This window comes from Apodemus sylvaticus, chromosome 8 (genome assembly GCF_947179515.1).
Source record: "Apodemus sylvaticus chromosome 8, mApoSyl1.1, whole genome shotgun sequence".
Lineage (NCBI taxonomy): Eukaryota > Metazoa > Chordata > Mammalia > Rodentia > Muridae > Apodemus > Apodemus sylvaticus.
In genome coordinates, this window is record NC_067479.1 from 68,147,500 (window position 1) to 68,165,240 (window position 17,741).

Here is a 17,741-nt window from a genome sequence, read left to right on the forward strand (position 1 = left end):
TGATTTCCCCTGACAGTAAAAGCTGTTCTTCAGTGAACTGGATCAGGCCTCCATGTTCTCCAAGGATCGAGGAAGTCTTCCTCCCCACCCTACACACCCCAGTCAAGGCAGCAACCCCAGAGCCTGTGCTCATCCTTTTGTGGCATCTTAGAGCTTTCTCTTGCTTCCTCTGCTCCTGCAGAAGGTCTCATCACGGTCTCCTCTCAGTATTAATAACTCCATCACAGTAGAGCAGACTCACTCCTGTGCATTGCTCGCTGTGACCATGGGTTTCTGCTCATTACCGCATTCCCAGTGTTTAGCACATGTAATAAATGCTGTCAAAACCACTGAAGAGTCGACAGTTTCTTTAATACAGTCCCCAGCAGCCCTCAGCTGTAACAAGACACAATGCACTGTTCTGTGTTTACCAATTTTGTGTGTCTTCACTGGAGCCTTTTTTGAAGTGTCTTTTGGCCACAGTGATTACAAGGGCATGCATCATCTGTGGGCCTGTGTACCAGAGGCTTTCCACAGAGATCTCTAACCAGCTGGGTGGGAGGATTCAAGGAAAGAGGAGAGAGTGAAAACAAGAAGGGGGAGTCATCTCCACCTCCTTCGCTGCTGCTGCTGGCTCCACCATTGCTGTCTCAGCTACTCCTGGTCACCCTGCACTGAGTCAGGCCAGGTTGGGCCAATGAGAGGCCGGATACCCAGTGAGGAGTGCAGCGGAACTTCAGGTGCTGTTTTGGGAGAACAGACCTCTTCACAAGCGGCAGTATTACTACTCTTACGACTGAAGCTCTCACATGATGAAGTAGTTCTCACACACCTTTATTCCTTCTAGATAGGATTCTTATATACAGATTTGGTGGGTTGGTGTCTGACAGCAGGGACTTCTCTTGGGTTTGTCTGAGAGCTTGGAGATACCTTATCTGCATGTGTGAGGACTTGGTGTTTATGTGACTGAAACTCTAAGTGGTGTGTGTGACAGGACCCAGGGGCCCAATGGGCATGGCCAAATGCCTGATGTCCCTTGCATGTGACAGCCACCAGCTGGGTCACCTGGATTCCACCAGGAACCAGGCTACTTATGACAGCTCACCACCCCACAATCATCTTCAAGACCAACTCCAGCATTTAGAACTGGGCTCTTTGAATAGAGCACCATTGGGATCAGGGACTGTGGAACACTAAGACTTTCCCTACCTGACAGTAGGCATCAGATCTGTGTGCCACACTGCCCCTGACCCTTGACCTTCTCACATCCACGTTTCTCATTTCCTCCCATGATCCTCTGGGCCACAGTATGGCACCTGTCTGAATGGCTTGAGCTGTGTCCCAGCATGGTGTCAGGTTTGTAATGCGTGCTCACACACTCTTGTGAAGAAATCATTCCTGGGGTAATACTGCGGTTACCAAGGGCAGCCTGAACCACCTCACGGGGGATTAACTGGAATGGCTGTCATCCGAGCACCCATCACAACCAGCTGGGACACATTTATGTCAGTGCTTCCTCTGCTGCTTCACATTCACCTGGAGTCTGTTCGTCTCACTAAACTCTATGGCACAAAAGCTCCAGTTGTTTGGTGTTCACAATGTCGGCGTATACTGGGGACACTGCTACAAGAAAGCTGCTTCGTTATTACTGAGAAATGAGCCGGATAATCACACCCCTCATCTTAATACCAGAACCCAGGCAGCTGAGCTGACTTTTACCAGTTGCCCTCTGACCTCTACAAGGATGCCATGGCATATGCACACCCCCGTGTACAAAGTTCATGTTAAAAATATTACATATTGCTGGGCAGTGGTGGTGCATGCCTGTAATCCCAACATTCTAGGAAGCAGAGGCAGGCAGATTTCTGAGTTCGAGGCCAGCCTGGTCTACAGAGTGAGTTCCAGGACAGCCAGGGCTATACAGAGAAACCCTGTCTCAAAAAACCAAATCCAAAAAAAAAAAAAAGTTACATATTGCTGACAGTCCAATCCTCAAGATGATGGCCGACGGTGAGCCCAAGTAGGAGATCACAAGTTTGAGATCACAGTCTTCACCACAGCCTCGGAGTGGAAAACATTTATTTCAAAAGTTGAAGTCTTGAATGACTTGAAAATGATTAGACAGTCTCTGGGAAAACGACTGGAAAGGCTTCCAGGTTCTGTTTGTACCCTGAGCTGATCCTGTGCCACAACTCTCCTTAACCAAATACTGCTTGAAGAGAGCTGCTCTGCCAAGAGTGAGGACACACCTGTGAGCACAGGTAAGACCACCATTTTTGCTCCAAGCAACTCCCCTCCTCCCCAGCCCTCAGGACACAGGAACTGAGGAGCAGCTTGAGACAAAATCCTTCTGGTTTCCATCTGCACCCAGAGCTGATCCTGTGCCACAGTGCTCCATATACAAATCCTGTCAGGAGAGAGCTGGTCTCTCAGTCGTTCTGAATCACCTGTAAGCAGAGGTAAGCCCACCATTTCTGCTCAGATTCCCGGCCCAAGAGGGACCTGCCCAGAGCCATCAGGACACAGGAACCAAGAAAGAGCCAAAGACAGGATCCTTCTGGTTTCCTTGTGCACCAGGGAGCTGACCCCATGCCACAGCTCTCCATAACCAAATTCATCCCAGAGAGAAATGGTCTCCCAGGAGTAATAACATACAGGCTTGCAGGAGGGACAAGCCACAGTCAGAGACAACAAGACCAGCTAACACCAGAGATATTTAGGTGGCAAAAAGCAAAGGCAGGGACATAAGCAACAGAAACCAAGGCTGCAGGGCATCATCAGAACCCAGTCCTCCCACCACAGCCAGCCTAGATACCCCAACACACGAGAAAAGCAAGACTCTGATTCAAAATCACATCTCGTTATGATGATAGAGGACTTTAAGAGGGATATCAATAACTCCCTCCAAGAAATTCAGGAGAACCTGGGTCAACAGGTAGAAGCCCTTAAAGAGGAAATACAAAAAATCCCTTAAAGAATTACAGGAAAGGGCTGGAAAGATGGCTCAGTGGTTAAGAGCACTGACTGCTCTTCCAGAGGTCCTGAGTTTAATTCCCAGAAACCACATGTTGACTTGCAACCATCTGTAATGGGATTGAATTCTACCTTCTGGAGTGTCTGAAGACAGCTACAATATACTCATACACATTAAATAAATAAAACTTAAAAAAAAAAGAATTGCAGGAAAACACAACCAAACAGGTGAGGGAATTGAACACAACCATCCAAGATCTAAAAAATGTAAATAGAAACAATGAAGAAATCACAAAGGGAGACAATCCTGGAGAGAGAAAACCTAGGTAAGAGATCAGGAGTCTCATTTTTTCTCTGGTGACTATGCAGGCAGGTATGGCCAGGAGCACAAGGAACACAGGAGTGACAGAACAGTTGGGACAGGGTCCTTCCAGGCTTCATCTGCACCCAGGAGATGGGCTGCTCTACAGCCTTCTGTGGACTGATCTTGCCAGGGGAGAACTGTTCTCCAGGGAGTGCTTTGACTCCCAGGTTTAGTGGTGAGACCTCCATTTTCTCTCCTGTGACTGTGCAGGAGGGTATGGCCAGGAGTGCAGGGAACATGGGAGTGGCAAAACAGCTGGGACAGGGTACTTCCAGGCTCCATCTGAATCCGGAGCTGGGCTGCTCCACAGTCTTCTGTGCTAGGGGAGAGCTGGTCTCCCAGTGGTGTTGAGACAGGCTTCTAGGCCCACAGGAGGGACAGGCTCCAGCCAGAGACAGCGGGACCAATTAACACCAGAGATAACCAGTTGGTGAAAGGCAAATGCAAGAACATTATCAACAGAAACCAAGGCAACATGGCACCATATAAACCGAGTTCTCACACAATAGCAAATCCTGGATACCCCAACACACTGGAAAAGCAAGAGCTGGATTTAAAAATCACATATCATGATGCTGATAGAGGACTTCAAGAAGGACATAAATAACTCCCTCAAAGAGAGCAAAGATTTCCAACTTAAAGGGCCAGTAAATATCTTCAACAAAATTACAGAAGAAAACTTCCCTAACCAAAAAAAAAAAAAGAGAGAGAGAGAGAGAGATGCCCATGAACAAAAAATAAACCTAAAGAATTTCAAATAGGCTGCACCAAAAATAAATTCCTCCCATCACATAATATTCAAAACACCAGATGTACTAAACCAAGAATATTAAAAGCAGTAAGGGAAAAAGGTCAAGTAACATATAAAGGCAGACCTATCAGAATTACACCAGACTTCTCACCAGAGACCATGAAACTAGAAGATACTGGGCAGATCTCATAGAGACCCTAAGAGAACACAAATGTCAGCCAAGACTACTATACCCAGCAAAACTCTCAATTACCATAGAGGGAGAAACCAAGATATTCCATGAGAAAACCAAATTTACTCAATATCTTTCCACAAATCCATTCCTAAAAAGAATAATAGATGGGAAATGCCAACACAAGGAGGGAAACTATACCCTAGAAAAAACAATAAAGTAATCTTCTTTCAACAAACCTAAAGGAAGATAACCACACAAACATAAAAATAACATCAAAAATAACAGGAGGCAATAATCACTATTCCTTAATATCTCAACATCAATGGACTCAATTCCCCAATAAAAAGACATATAATAACAGACTGGATATGTAAACAGGACCCAGCATTTTGCTGCATACATGAAACACACCTCAGTGTCAAAGACAAACACTACCTCAGAGTAAAAGGCTGGAAAACAATTTTCCAAGCAAATGGTCCCAGGAAACAAGCTGGAGTCACTATTCTAATATCAAATAAAATTAATTGGCTTTCAACCAAAAGTCATCAAAAGAGATAAGGAAGGACATTTCATACTCACCAAAGGAAAAACTACCAAGAAGAACTCTCAATTCTGAACATCTATGCTCTAAATGCAAGGGCATCCACATTCATAAAAGAAACTTTACTAAAAATCAGCACACATTGCACCTCACAAAATAATTGTGGGGGACTTGAACACCCCATTTTCATCAATGGACAGATCAGGGAAACAAACTAAACAGAGACACAGTGAAACTTACAGAAGTTATGGACCAAATGGAGTTAACAGATAATTATAAAACATTTCATCCTAAATCAAAATACTATACCTTCTTCTTAGCCCTCGTGGTACCTTTTCCAAAATTGACCAATAATTGGTCACAAAACAGACCTCAACAGATTTAAGAAGACTGAAATAATCCCATGCCTCCTATCAGATCACTATGGATTAAGGATCACTTATGTATCACAATAGAAACAAGAACAACAGAAAGCCCACATACACATGGAAGGTGAACAGTGTTCTACTCAATGATACCTTGGTAAAGGAAAGAAAGCAAAGACTTTTTAGAATTTAACAAAAATGAAGGCACAAGATAACCAAACTTATGTGACACAATAAATGCAGTGCTAAGAGGAAAACTCATAGAACTGAGTGCCTCCAAAAAACTGGAGAGCGCATACACTAGCAGCTTAACGGCACACCTGAAAGCTCTAGAACAAAAAGAAGCTGATACACCCAAGAGGAGTAGACTGCAGGAAATAATCAAACTCACAACTGAAATCAAACAAGTAGAGACAAAAAGAACTATACAATGAATCAACCAAACCAGGAGCTGGTTCTTTGAGAAAATCATCAAGATAAACTTTTAGCCAGACTAACCAGAGGGCACAGAGACAGTATCCAAATTAACAAAATCAGAAATGAAAAGGGAGGTATAACAACAGAAACTAAGGAAATTCAAAAGAAATTATCAGATGCTACTACAAAAGCCTATACTCAACACAACTGGAAAATCTGAATGAAATGGTCTATTTCCTAGACAGATACCAAATACCAAAGTTAAATCAGGATCAGACAGACCATCTAAACTGTGCCATAACCCCTAAAGAAATAGGAGCAGTCATTGAAAGTCTCCCAACCAAAGCAAGCCCAGGACAAGATGGTTTTAGTGCAGAATTGTATCAGACCTTCAAAGACCACCTAATACTAATACTCTTCAAAATGTTCCACAAAATAGAAACGGAAGGAACACTACCTAATTCATTCTATGAAGCCACAATTACGCTGATACTAAAACCACACAAAGATCCAACAAAGAGAACTTCAGACCAATTTCACTTATGAATATAGGTGCAAAAATACACAATAAAATTCTTGCCAACTGAATCCAAGAACACATCAAAAAGATCATTCACCACGATCAAGTAGGCTTCATCCCAGGGATGCACGGATGGTTCAATACACAGAAATCCATCAATGTAATCCACTACATAAAGAAACTCAAAGAAAAAAAAACACATGGTTATTTCATTAGATGCTGAAAAACATTTGACAAAATTCAGCATTCCTTCATGTTAAAAGTCTTGGAAAGGTCAGGAATTCAAGGCACATACCTAAACTTAGTAAAAGCAATATACAGCAGGAATGTGTAGGTTCATATTTTAATACTTTCTGCAACAATAGAGGACTTCATAAGAGATTTTTCTCTACTTCTATCATATTTAATGTTCCAAATAGATTTTAAAAACTGGTTGAGTGCATATTACTTTTAGCTTCAGAAGATATCATATATATTTAAGAGGCATTTATCTATTATAAATTATTTTAATGATTTAAATAATGTCACTATTGAGTTGTATATTTTAAAATAAATGTTATTAGTTTAATAAAATAAAAATAAAAATCTAAAAAATTACACATTCCATTATATCCTTGGTTGTTAACACAATCTCCACTTTCCCCTAAGAACCAGTATGTCTCACAAGCATTTTCCATCTGATGGTTCAACAGTCCTCTTCTAACAGAAATAAGATCTGTTGTTTCATGAGGGAGTTGAGAACTAGTTGATACATTTAGAGTGGTACCTTACTTTTATTCTTTTTTTAATTTTTTTTAATATTTTATTTTCTATATTCTTTGTTTACATTCCAAATGATTTCCCCTTTCCTGATACCCCCTCCCCATATATCCCATAAACCTTCTTCTCTCCATCCCTTCTCCAATCACCTCCCTCCTTTTTCTCTGTCCTTATATTCCCTTCCCATGCTAGATCAATCCTTTCCAGGATCAGGACCCTCTCCATACTTCTTCATGGGAGTCATTTGTTATGCAATTTGTGCCTTGGATATTCAGGGCTTCTGGGCTAATTAATATCCACTTATCAGAGATTGCATTCCATGTGTATTCTTTTGTGATTGGGTTACCTCACTTAGGATGATATTTTCCAGATCAAACCATTTGCCTAAAAATTTTGTGAATTCATTGTTTCTAATTGCTGAGTAGTATTCCATTGTGTAAATATACCACATTTTCTGTATGCATTCCTCCTTCTAACATTGCTACTTTTTAAAAATTGTGACACAACTCATGTAACAAAATTTAACATCTCACCCCTTTTTGTTTGTTCTTTCTCCATATCAACCCTTTTAAAAATGTATAGTTCAGTAGCATAAAATATAGCCAAAATTTTTGTTAATCCCAAACCACTTCACCTTGCAAACCAGAACCTCACATTTAACATCTATGTCCTCTCCCAGCTCTTGGCCTCCACTCTTTTTCTCCTTCCAGGAGCTGGATCCCATTCTACTTGTTTTGTGGCTGACTTATTGTTTCACTTAAATTCACAAATTAATCTTTGTCCTATCAAAATATCAACTGCCTCCCTTTTTCAGACTATATAGTACTATATTCTTTTATTTATTTATATACTCATTCATTTTTATTATTCTTAAATCATTTTTACAGTCCAGGCTTTATCCACCCTCCAACTGTTCCACATCCCACACCTCCTGCCCCCATCTCCAAGAGGATATTCCCCAATCCTACCCCACCACCAAGAAGATATTACCCACATCCTCCCCAGCACCACCAGACCTCCCCAATTCCTGGGTCCTCAAGTCTCTCAAGGGTTGGGTGCTTCTCTCAATGAGGCCAGACCTCTGCTATATATGTTGGGGGGCTCACATCAGCAGGTGTATGCTGCCTGATTGGTGGCTCAGGCACCAATATTTATCAGTCATCGAACTAATAAGTTCAAGGATACAGTCTGGGTTCTTTTAAGAAATGTGACTTCTATAGCTTCCATTATTATATCAGAAGAAAGCATTAATTTGAAGAATTGTTCTATTTTTCTATGAATAAAGTCAAAATCAATCTCAGATCTCTATTTTGTTTCCTCTTATGAGAAAGATTCTCAGAAATTTTGTCTTTTGGGGGTCTCTTTTTTTTTAAATGTCTGATTTTTTTTATTCGACATATTTTTTAATTTACATTTCAAATGATTTCCCCTTTCCTAGCCCCCCCTCTCCCAGAAGGCCCCGTAAGCCCCCTTCTCTCCCCCTGTCCTCCCACCCACCCCTTCCCACTTCCCTGTTCTGGTTTTGCTGAATACTGCTTCATTGAGTCTTTCCAGAACAAGGGGCCACTCTTCCTTTCTTGTTGTACCTCATTTGATGTGTGGATTATGTTTTGGGTATTCCAGGTTTCTAGGTTAATATCCACTTATTAGTGAGTGTATACCATGATTCACCATTTGCGTCTGGGTTACCTCACTTAGTATGATGTTCTCTAGCTCCATCCATTTGCCTAAGAATTTCATGAATTCATTGTTTCTAATGGCTGAATAGTACTCCATTGTGTAGATGTACCACATTTTTTGCATCCACTCTTCTGTTGAGGGATACCTGGGTTCTTTCCAGCATCTGGCAATTATAAATAGGGCTGCTATGAACATAGTAGAGCATGTATCCTTATTACATGGTGGGGAATCCTCTGGGTATATGCCCAGGAGTGGTATAGCAGGATCTTCTGGAAGTGAGGTGCCCAGTTTTCGGAGGAACCGCCAGACTGATTTCCAGAGTGGTTGTACCAATTTGCAACCCCACCAGCAGTGGAGGAGTGTTCCTCTTTCTCCACACCCTCTCCAACACCTGCTATCTCCTGCATTTTTAATCTTAGCCATTCTGACTGGTGTAAGGTGAAATCTCAGGGTTGTTTTGATTTGCATTTCCCTAATGACTAATGAAGTTGAGCATTTTTTAAGATGCTTCTCCGCCATCCAAAGTTCTTCAGGTGAGAATTCTTTGTTTAACTCTGTACCCCATTTTTTAATAGGGTTGTTTGGTTTTCTGGAGTCTACCTTCTTGAGTTCTTTATATATATTGGAAATTAGCCCTCTATCTGATGTAGGATTGGTGAAGATCTTTTCCCAATTTGTTGGTTGCCGATTTGTCCTCTTGATGGTGTCCTTTGCCTTACAGAAACTTTGTAATTTCATAAGGTCCCCTTTGACAATTCTTGCTCTTAGAGCACATGCTATTGGTGTTCTGTTCAGAAACTTTCTCCCTGTACCGATGTCCTCAAGGGTCTTCCCCAGTTTCTTTTCTATTAGCTTCAGAGTGTCTGGCTTTATGTGGAGGTCCTTGATCCATTTGGATTTGAGCTTAGTACAAGGAGACAAGGATGGATCAATTCGCATTCTGCATGCTGACCTCCAGTTGAACCAGCACCATTTGTTGAAAAGGCTATCTTTTTTCCATTGGATGTTTTCAGCCTCTTTGTCGAGGATCAAGTGGCCATAGGTGTGTGGGTTCATTTCTGGATCTTCAATCCTGTTCCATTGATCCTCCAGCCTGTCACTGTACCAATACCATGCAGTTTTTAACACTATTGCTCTGTAGTATTGCTTGAGGTCAGGGATACTGATTCCCCCAGACTTTCTTTTGTTGCTGAGAATAGTTTTAGCTATCCTGGGTTTTTTGTTATTCCAGATGAATTTGATAATTGCTCTTTCTAACTCTGTGAAGAATTGAGTTGGGATTTTGATGGGTATTGCATTGAATCTGTAGATTACTTTTGGCAAAATGACCATTTTAACTATATTGATTCTACCGATCCATGAGCATGGGAGGTTTTCCCATTTTTTGAGGTCTTCTTCCATTTCCTTCTTCAGAGTCTTGAAGTTCTTGTCATACAGATCTTTCACATGTTTGGTAAGAGTCACCCCAAGATACTTTATACTGTTTGTGACTATTGTGAAGGGGGTCATTTCCCTAATTTCTTTCTCAGCCTGCTTATCCTTTGAGTATTGGAAGGCCACTGATTTGCTTGAGTTGATTTTATAATCTGACACTTTGCTGAAGTTGTTTATCAGCTGTAGGAGTTCTCTAGTGGAGTTTTTTGGGTCACTTAGGTAGACTATCATGTCATCTGCAAATAATGATAGTTTGACTTCTTCCTTTCCAATTTGTATCCCTTTGACCTCCTTATGTTGTCGAATTGCCCGAGCTAGTACCTCAAGTACGATATTGAAAAGATAAGGAGAAAGGGGGCAGCCCTGTCTAGTCCCTGATTTTAGTGGGATTGCTTCAAGTTTCTCTCCATTTAGTTTGATGCTGGCTACCGGTTTGCTGTATATTGCTTTTACTATGTTTAGGTATGGGCCTTGAATTCCTGTTCTTTCCAAGACTTTAAGCATGAAAGGATGCTGAATTTTGTGAAATGCTTTTTCACCATCCAATGAAATGACCATGTGGTTTTTTTTCTTTGAGTTTGTTTATGTAGTGGATTTCATTGATGGATTTCCATATATTGAACCAACCCTGCATTCCCGGGATAAAGCCTACTTGATCATGGTGGATGATCGTTTTGATGTATTCTTGGATTCGGTTGGCAAGAATTTTATTGAGTATTTTTGCATCGATGTTCATAAGGGAAATTGGTCTGAAGTTCTCTTTCTTTGTTGGATCTTTGTGTGGTTTTGGTATCAGCGTAATTGTGGCTTCATAGAAGGAATTGGGTAGTGTTCCTTCTGTTTCTATTTTGTGGAATAATTTGAAGAGTATTGGTGTTAACTCTTCTTTGAAGGTCTGATAGAATTCTGCACTGAAACCATCTGGTCCTGTGCTTTTTTTGGTTGGAAGACTTTCTACGACTCCTTCAATTTCTTTAGGCATTATGGGACTGTTTAGATGATCTATTTGGTCCTGATTTAATTTTGGTATTTGATATCTGTCAAGGAAATTGTCCATTTCCTCCAGGTTCTCCAGTTGTGTTGAGTACAGGCTCTTGTAGTACGATCTGATGATTTTTTGGATTTCCTCAGTTTCCGTTGTTATATCTCCCTTTTCAGTTCTAAGTTTGTTAATTTGGATACTTTCTCTGAGCCCTTTGGTCAGTCTGGCTAAGGGTTTATCTATCTTGTTGATTTTCTCAAAGAACCAACTCCTGGATTTGTTGATTCTTTGTATGGTTCTCTTTGTTTCTACTTGATTGATTTCAGCCCTGAGTTTGATGATTTCCTGCCTTCTACTCCTCCTGGGTGAAATAGCTTCTTTTTGTTCCAGGGCTTTCAGGTGTGTCATTAAGCTGGTAGTGTATGCTCTCTCCATTTTCTTTTTGGAGGCACTCAGGGCTATGAGTTTTCCTCTTAGCACTGCTTTCATTGTGTCCCATAGATTTGGGTATGTTGTGTCTTCATTTTCATTGTGTTCTAAAAAGTCTTTAATTTCTTTCTTTATTTCTTCCTTGACCAAGATATCATTGAGTAGAATATTGTTCAATTTCCACGTGTATGTGGGTTTTCTGTTGTTTTTGTTGCTATTGAAGACCACTTTTACTCCATAGTGATCTGATAGGAGGCATGGGATTAGTTCGATCTTCTTATATTTGTTGAGGTCTGTCTTGTGACCAATTATATGGTCGATTTTGGAGAAGGTACCATGAGGTGCTGAGGAAAAGTTATATTCTTTTGCTTTAGGATAGACTGTTCTATATGTATCTGTTAAATCTAATTGGTCCAAAGCTTCAATTAGTTTCATTGTGTCCCTGTTTAGTTTCTGTTTTCCTGATCGGTCCATTGAGGAAAGTGCAGTGTTGAAGTCACCCACAATTATTGTGTTAGGTGCAATGTGTGCTTTGAGCTTTAATAAAGTTTCTTTTACGAAAGAGGGTGCCCTTGCATTTGGAGCGTAGATGTTCAGGATTGAGAGTTCTTCTTGTTGTATTTTTCCTTTGACCAGCAAGAAGTGTCCCTCAGAGTCTCTTTTGATGACTTTGGGTTGAAAGTCAATTTTATCTGATATTAAAATGGCTACTCCAGCTTGTTTCCTGAGACCATTTGCTTGTAGAATTGTCTTCCAGCCTTTTACTCTAAGGTAGTGTTTGTCTTTGACCCTTAGGTGTGTTTCCTGTAAGCAGCAAGATGTAGGGTCCTGTTTAAGTATCCAGTCAGTTAGTCTATGTCTTTTTATTGGGGCATTGAGTCCATTGATGTTAAGAGATATTAAGGAATAGTGATTGTTACTTCCTGTCATTTTTGAAGTTATTTTTTAATTTTAATTGGTTAACTTCTTTTGGGTTTGATGAAAGGTTACTATCTTGCTTTTTCCAGGGTGAAGTTTCCCTCCTTGTATTGGTGTTTTCCTCCTATTATCCTTTGTAGGGCTGGGTTTGTGGATAGATATTGGGTAAACTTGGTTTTGTCATGGAATATCTTAGTTTCTCCATCTATGGTGATTGAGAGTTTTGCTGGATATAGTAGTTTTGGCTGGCATTTGTGTTCTCTTAGAGTCTGCATGAGATCAGCCCAGGATCTTCTAGCCTTCATAGTCTCAGGTGAAAAGTCTGCTGTGATTCTGATAGGTCTTCCTTTATATGTTACTTGGCCTTTTTCTCTTACTGCCTTTAATATTCTTTCTTTGTTTAGTACATTGGTGTTTTGATTATTATGTGACGGGAAGTATTTCTGTTCTGGTCCAGTCTGTTTGGAGTTCTGTAGGCTTCTTGTATATTCATGGGCATCTCTCTCTTTAGGTTAGGGAAGTTTTCTTCCATAATTTTATTGAAGATATTTGCTGGCCCTTTAAGTTGTAAATCTTCACTCTCATCTATGCCTATAATCCTTAGGTTTGGTCTTCTCATTGTGTCCTGGATTTCCTGGATATTTTGGGTTACAAGCTTTTTGCTTTTTGCATTTTTTTAAACTGTTGAGTCCATGGTTTCTATGGTATCTTCAGCATCTGAGATTCTTTCTTCTATCTCTTGTATTCTGTTGTTGATATTTGCATCTATGTCCACTGATTTCTTCCCAAGACTTTCTATCTCCAAAGTTGTCTCCCTTTGAGTTTTCTTAGTTGTTTCTACTACTGATTTAAATCCTGGATGGTTTTGCTTAGCTCCTTCACTTGCTTGTTTGTGCTTTCCTGTAATTCTTTAAGAGATTTTTGTGTTTCGTCTTTCATGACCTCAGCCTGTTGACCAAAGTTCTCCTGTATTTCTTTAAGTGTTTTTTGTGTTTCCTCATTATTGGCTTTTGTATTCTCCTGGATTTCTTTCAATGATTTTTGTGTTTCTCTTGCAAGGGCTTCTAACTTTTGATCCATTTTCTCCTGAATTTCTTTAAGTATGTCCTTCATGTGTTCCTGTACCAGCATCATGACCAGTGATTTTAAATCCAAATCTTGTTTTACTGGTGTGATGGGGTATCCAGGACATGCTGGTAAAGGAGAATTGGGTTCAGATGTTGCCATGTTGCCTTGATTTCTGTTAGTGACGTTCCTGTGTCTGCCTTTTGCCATCTAGTTCTCACTGGTGTTAGTTTGTGTTGTCAATGCTGGACTCACCAGTGCAAGCTGCCCCTTTCCAGGTGGCCTCTGGTGCACAGCTTACCTCCTGGACTGCCTGGAGACAGGGTGTTGTTGTCCAGGCTGTTCAGACCCCGAAGCAGACACCTGAAGGCTCCTGCTGGGGCCCGCTGGATTCACTGGAGCACACAGACCTCTCCCCGCTGGCCACCGGGAAGCCCCACTTGCCTCTTTCAGGACCTGGAGATGAGGTGCTGCTGCTCAGGCTGATCTGGATCCGGAAGTGGAGAGGCCTGAGGGCTACCGCCAGAGGCCTCAGGACCAAAGCCTAAGCTCCGTGCCACAGAACAAGCTGTGCTGTGAGCTCCCAGACTGCCTCTGGGTGCACACCAGGTCTCCTGCACTTCCTGGAGACCAAGCGCTGAGTCCCAGGCTGTTCAGATCCCAAAGCAGGCCCCTGAAGGCTCCCGCTGGCTGCCTGGAAGCCCCACTTGGGGTCTCTTTATTATAGCATGGTTATTCTGTACTTATGGCTAATGTACATTTATCAGCGATTACATAATATGCAAGTCCTTTTAGGTTTGGGTTACCTCACTCAGAATGATATTTTCTAGTTCCATCCATTTGCATGCAAAATTCATGTTGTCCTTGTTTTTAAATGGCTGAGTAGTATTCCATTGTGTAAATGAACCAGATTTTCTTTAGCCATTCCTCAGTTGAGGGACATTAAAAGAGAAGGGGAAGATGGAATGGGGGGAGAGCTTACTTGAGGGGTACTGGGAGGAGAGAAAGGGCTGATATTGGGTTATAAAGTGAATAAATAAATTAAAAAACAAAATCAAGAAAAATGAATGATTGCATTAAATAATACTCAAAGACTAAAGAGTTCACTTCTTTCACTTACACACACACACACACACACACACACACACACACACACACACACACAAACACTCATATGCACAAACACTCATATACTCGCTCTAGTTGCGCAGTAACAGAAAAGTGTATCTTCAGCTGTATCAGGAACTCAGTTTGCTTTTGTCAGGTGAACTGTCTGTGGGAGTGGATTTGCAGCTGTAATTTGTGCTTTTTTTGTGGAGAAGTTTTTCAAGTAAGAACACCAGTAAATATTCTGAAGTTACTACTTTAAGGCACTAAGTCTACAGGACTGTGGTTTTACAGATGATTGGCTACAGCAAATTGAATTGATGTCCACACATCATCTTGGTCAGGAAACTGCCACCAAGGATGCAGTTGTCACTTACCAATGCACCAGGCAACAGCTGTGACATGATCAGAAAGAGCGCTTTGAGCTCTGGTAGCTATTTATCTTGTCTGTCAACCCGCCTGCCTGTCTTTGGTGCCTCAGTCACCATCCAGCCTGATCTAGTCATTTAAGGGAAAGCATGACTAGGGAGCCCTAGCTTAATGTATGACAGATGGATTCCTAACACAATTATAAAAAGATAAAAACAAAAACTGGAGAGGTGAAAGTGAAAATTCAATTAAGTTTTGATGGAATCTGGCCCAGACTCCTCCCATCATTGAAAACAGTGAGCATTTTATGGAGTCCTGTAAGAAGGGTGGCTTTGACAATCACATCAAGTCAGAAAAGAGCAGCAGTGTAGAGTGTGTTTGTGAGTAGTTATAGGGAGAGAGGAGGGTAGTGTGCACCATGGTCTCAAACACAACCCTAGTGAAGCACTGTTGGGTAATCAGGACTCTAATCTCTGTAACACTCTCCTCTTCCAAGCGAAGCTCCTTTATCATCAGCTTCTCAGGATCTAGTTACTTCTCTAGGTACCTAAATCTTTTATTTTTTATTAATATTTTTTATTGTGTGCCTGTGTGTAGTCATGGTACATGTGTAGCCATCAGAGGACAACTTGCATATGTTTTCTCCATCATGTAGATGCTAGGGACTAAAGTTAAGTTACCAGAATTAGTGATGAGAACCTTTACCTGCTGAGAGCCCTCTTTCCATTTTAACAGCAGCACAACAAACCTAAATATATCTTGACTGTTTCAGTGGATTTAAAGCATATTCAAGAGTTTTCCTTAAGATCCCGCACAGTGCTGGTGCCCCCACAGGAAGGTGGTGATGGTGAGCAGCCCTCAGGGAGCACTGGGCAGGAAAGCTTGTGGACAAAGGTCCAGGGATGTTTTACCAACTTTCTTAATACAAGTTAAAAAAAACCCTCTCATCAAAATTAAAAAATCAAAAGCAACTAACCTTTCATGTTTTCTCAATGTTCAGTCAAGTATAAGAAATTCACATGTAAAATATACTTATCTAGAATCCAGCGTTGTGGAAGAGGCTCACAAGAAGCAAATATCCTTCATACATTCCTACAGAGCACTGAGTGTGTCTTGGGTCTTTATCTGAAGAATGATAGCTCCCACAGTGCCCCGGAGCACTCATGTCTAAATAAATACACTGTGCTTAGTCTGTATGATGATACTTGTATGTGGTTTTCAAGGTTGCTATTTGATGACCAATTGATGTGTTCATCCCTAGAGAAGACTTATTTCTTCTGCTTTCAGTACTCCTGTGTTATCTGTAGTTCTTTGTGGAGGGTTGAGGCCTTCTGCGCTTTTCCCTTCCCATGTTAGCATGTCATGTTGGTGAGACTTCATGGCTGTAACCTCTCTCTCAATTCTAGAAGATACCATCTCACAGCAGACATCCTGTTCATCTGGCTCTCAACAGTCCTTCTGCCTCTTCCACAATGATGCTTAGGCATAGGAGTTGTATTATGTGATGCATTAGTTGGGGCTGAGCTCTGCAGCTGTAATTTGGTCAGTTGTAGTTCGATATAAGGATCTCCATCTGCTTTTGGAAGTTTCCTTGATGAAGGGTGAGATACTCATCTATGGGTGTAAGGACACGTATTTACCATGTAGTTAGGGATTATGCTGGTTTGATAAGGTGGCAATTGTCAGTTTTTCTCTAATATCCATGACTTTACTAGCCCTAATACTTGGCTAGGTTCCAGGCCTAAACATGATACTTTCTTGTTGACCAGGCTTTAAATACCAATTAGAGATCTGTTGGTTACAGTGTGTATTAGACAAGCACATTAGGAAGTAACACTGAGTTGCAAATCATACATTAGAGCTGTACTAAGGCAACAAATGAATGCACATCCCCTCAGAGTCTTTTACTAAGAGCAAGTCCAGATTTGCATTCTCCACTCTTGAATTGCCTGTCTTCTATCTTCCATCTGAATCTGTGCCCTGCCCCCAACAATTGCACTGTTTTTCTTTTAGTGTATGTGATTGAGTATAGATATTGGGTGTCACACATTATCAGTCTCTAACTTGATCTGTTCAGAAAGTCTACACTGGGTGGCCATCAAGCCCAGCCACCATTCTGTCCCTGTCCTTTAAAGTCCTGTGGTCACTGGTGCACATCCCACCCCTGACTCTATGGACTAATGGAAGGAGAAGTCAGGAATTGTGTCTATACTTCTCTCGCTCTACCCACTGGTTCATCTCTTCAGCCCATGTTAATTTTCTTCCTAAGAGCTTCTTTTTCTTCTTTTAGGATTCTTGTGGGGTTGTTGTTGTTTTGAGACAAGATCTCACTATGTAGCTCATAGAGATTGGCCTGACTCTGTCTTGAAGGTACTTTGGTTACAGGAGATTCCCTTTAAGAATCCTGTTTTGTTTGGGCTTTAATAGTACTTCGTCTTTTAAGACATTAGGTGTGGGCCAAAGAGATGACTCAACATGCAAAAGCATATGCTGCCAAGCATAACAGTCTGATCAGACCTTGGGACCCACGTGATAGAAGAGATTACTTTAACCTGAAGTGACTCTAACTGCCCTATATGTCACGTGTCTAAAATGCACACAAAATAACTTGCAGTAAAAGCTTAATATACTATTTCAATGACTGTGTGTATATATACACACACACACATGTATTCATGGAATATTTCCCTTCAAGGCCCCTGTCCTCCTAAGTGTCTGTTTCCCCCATACATGCCTGGTCTTTATCTTGGAGGTTAGAGACTTTCCTCAGAAGCACAGACCTTGCTCCTCTCTTCTTCCTGATAGCATGAGAAAGGCCTTCTCCAGGACTGACCCAAGGCTCTTGCCATCCTGTGCTAGGACCTTGCATTTTGCCCAGGCTGTCCATGTTGCCCTGTTTAGTTGCCTTTATCC

At 41.2% G+C, this 17,741-nt stretch overlaps 1 protein-coding gene and 1 long non-coding RNA gene across 8 annotated transcripts in view; one reads left to right on the forward strand and one right to left on the reverse strand.

Moving 5' to 3' along the window:
• The window catches only part of LOC127691458 (PHD finger protein 11-like), a 156,564-nt gene that overhangs the window by 90,092 nt on the left and 48,731 nt on the right, over positions 1-17,741 (forward strand). For 2 of the 7 annotated variants that reach the window (XM_052191308.1, XM_052191306.1), the window contains one exon: positions 17-329. The exons of the other annotated variants lie outside the window; for them this stretch is intronic. In XM_052191308.1, coding sequence (XP_052047268.1) covers positions 17-19 — 3 coding nt within the window. In that variant the 3' untranslated portion in view covers positions 20-329. Of the gene's footprint in view, positions 1-16; positions 330-17,741 lie in introns of those variants that run through there. 7 annotated transcript variants of the gene reach the window in all.
• The window catches only part of LOC127691462 (uncharacterized), a 98,914-nt gene that overhangs the window by 63,284 nt on the left and 17,889 nt on the right, over positions 1-17,741 (reverse strand). The window lies entirely within an intron of this gene.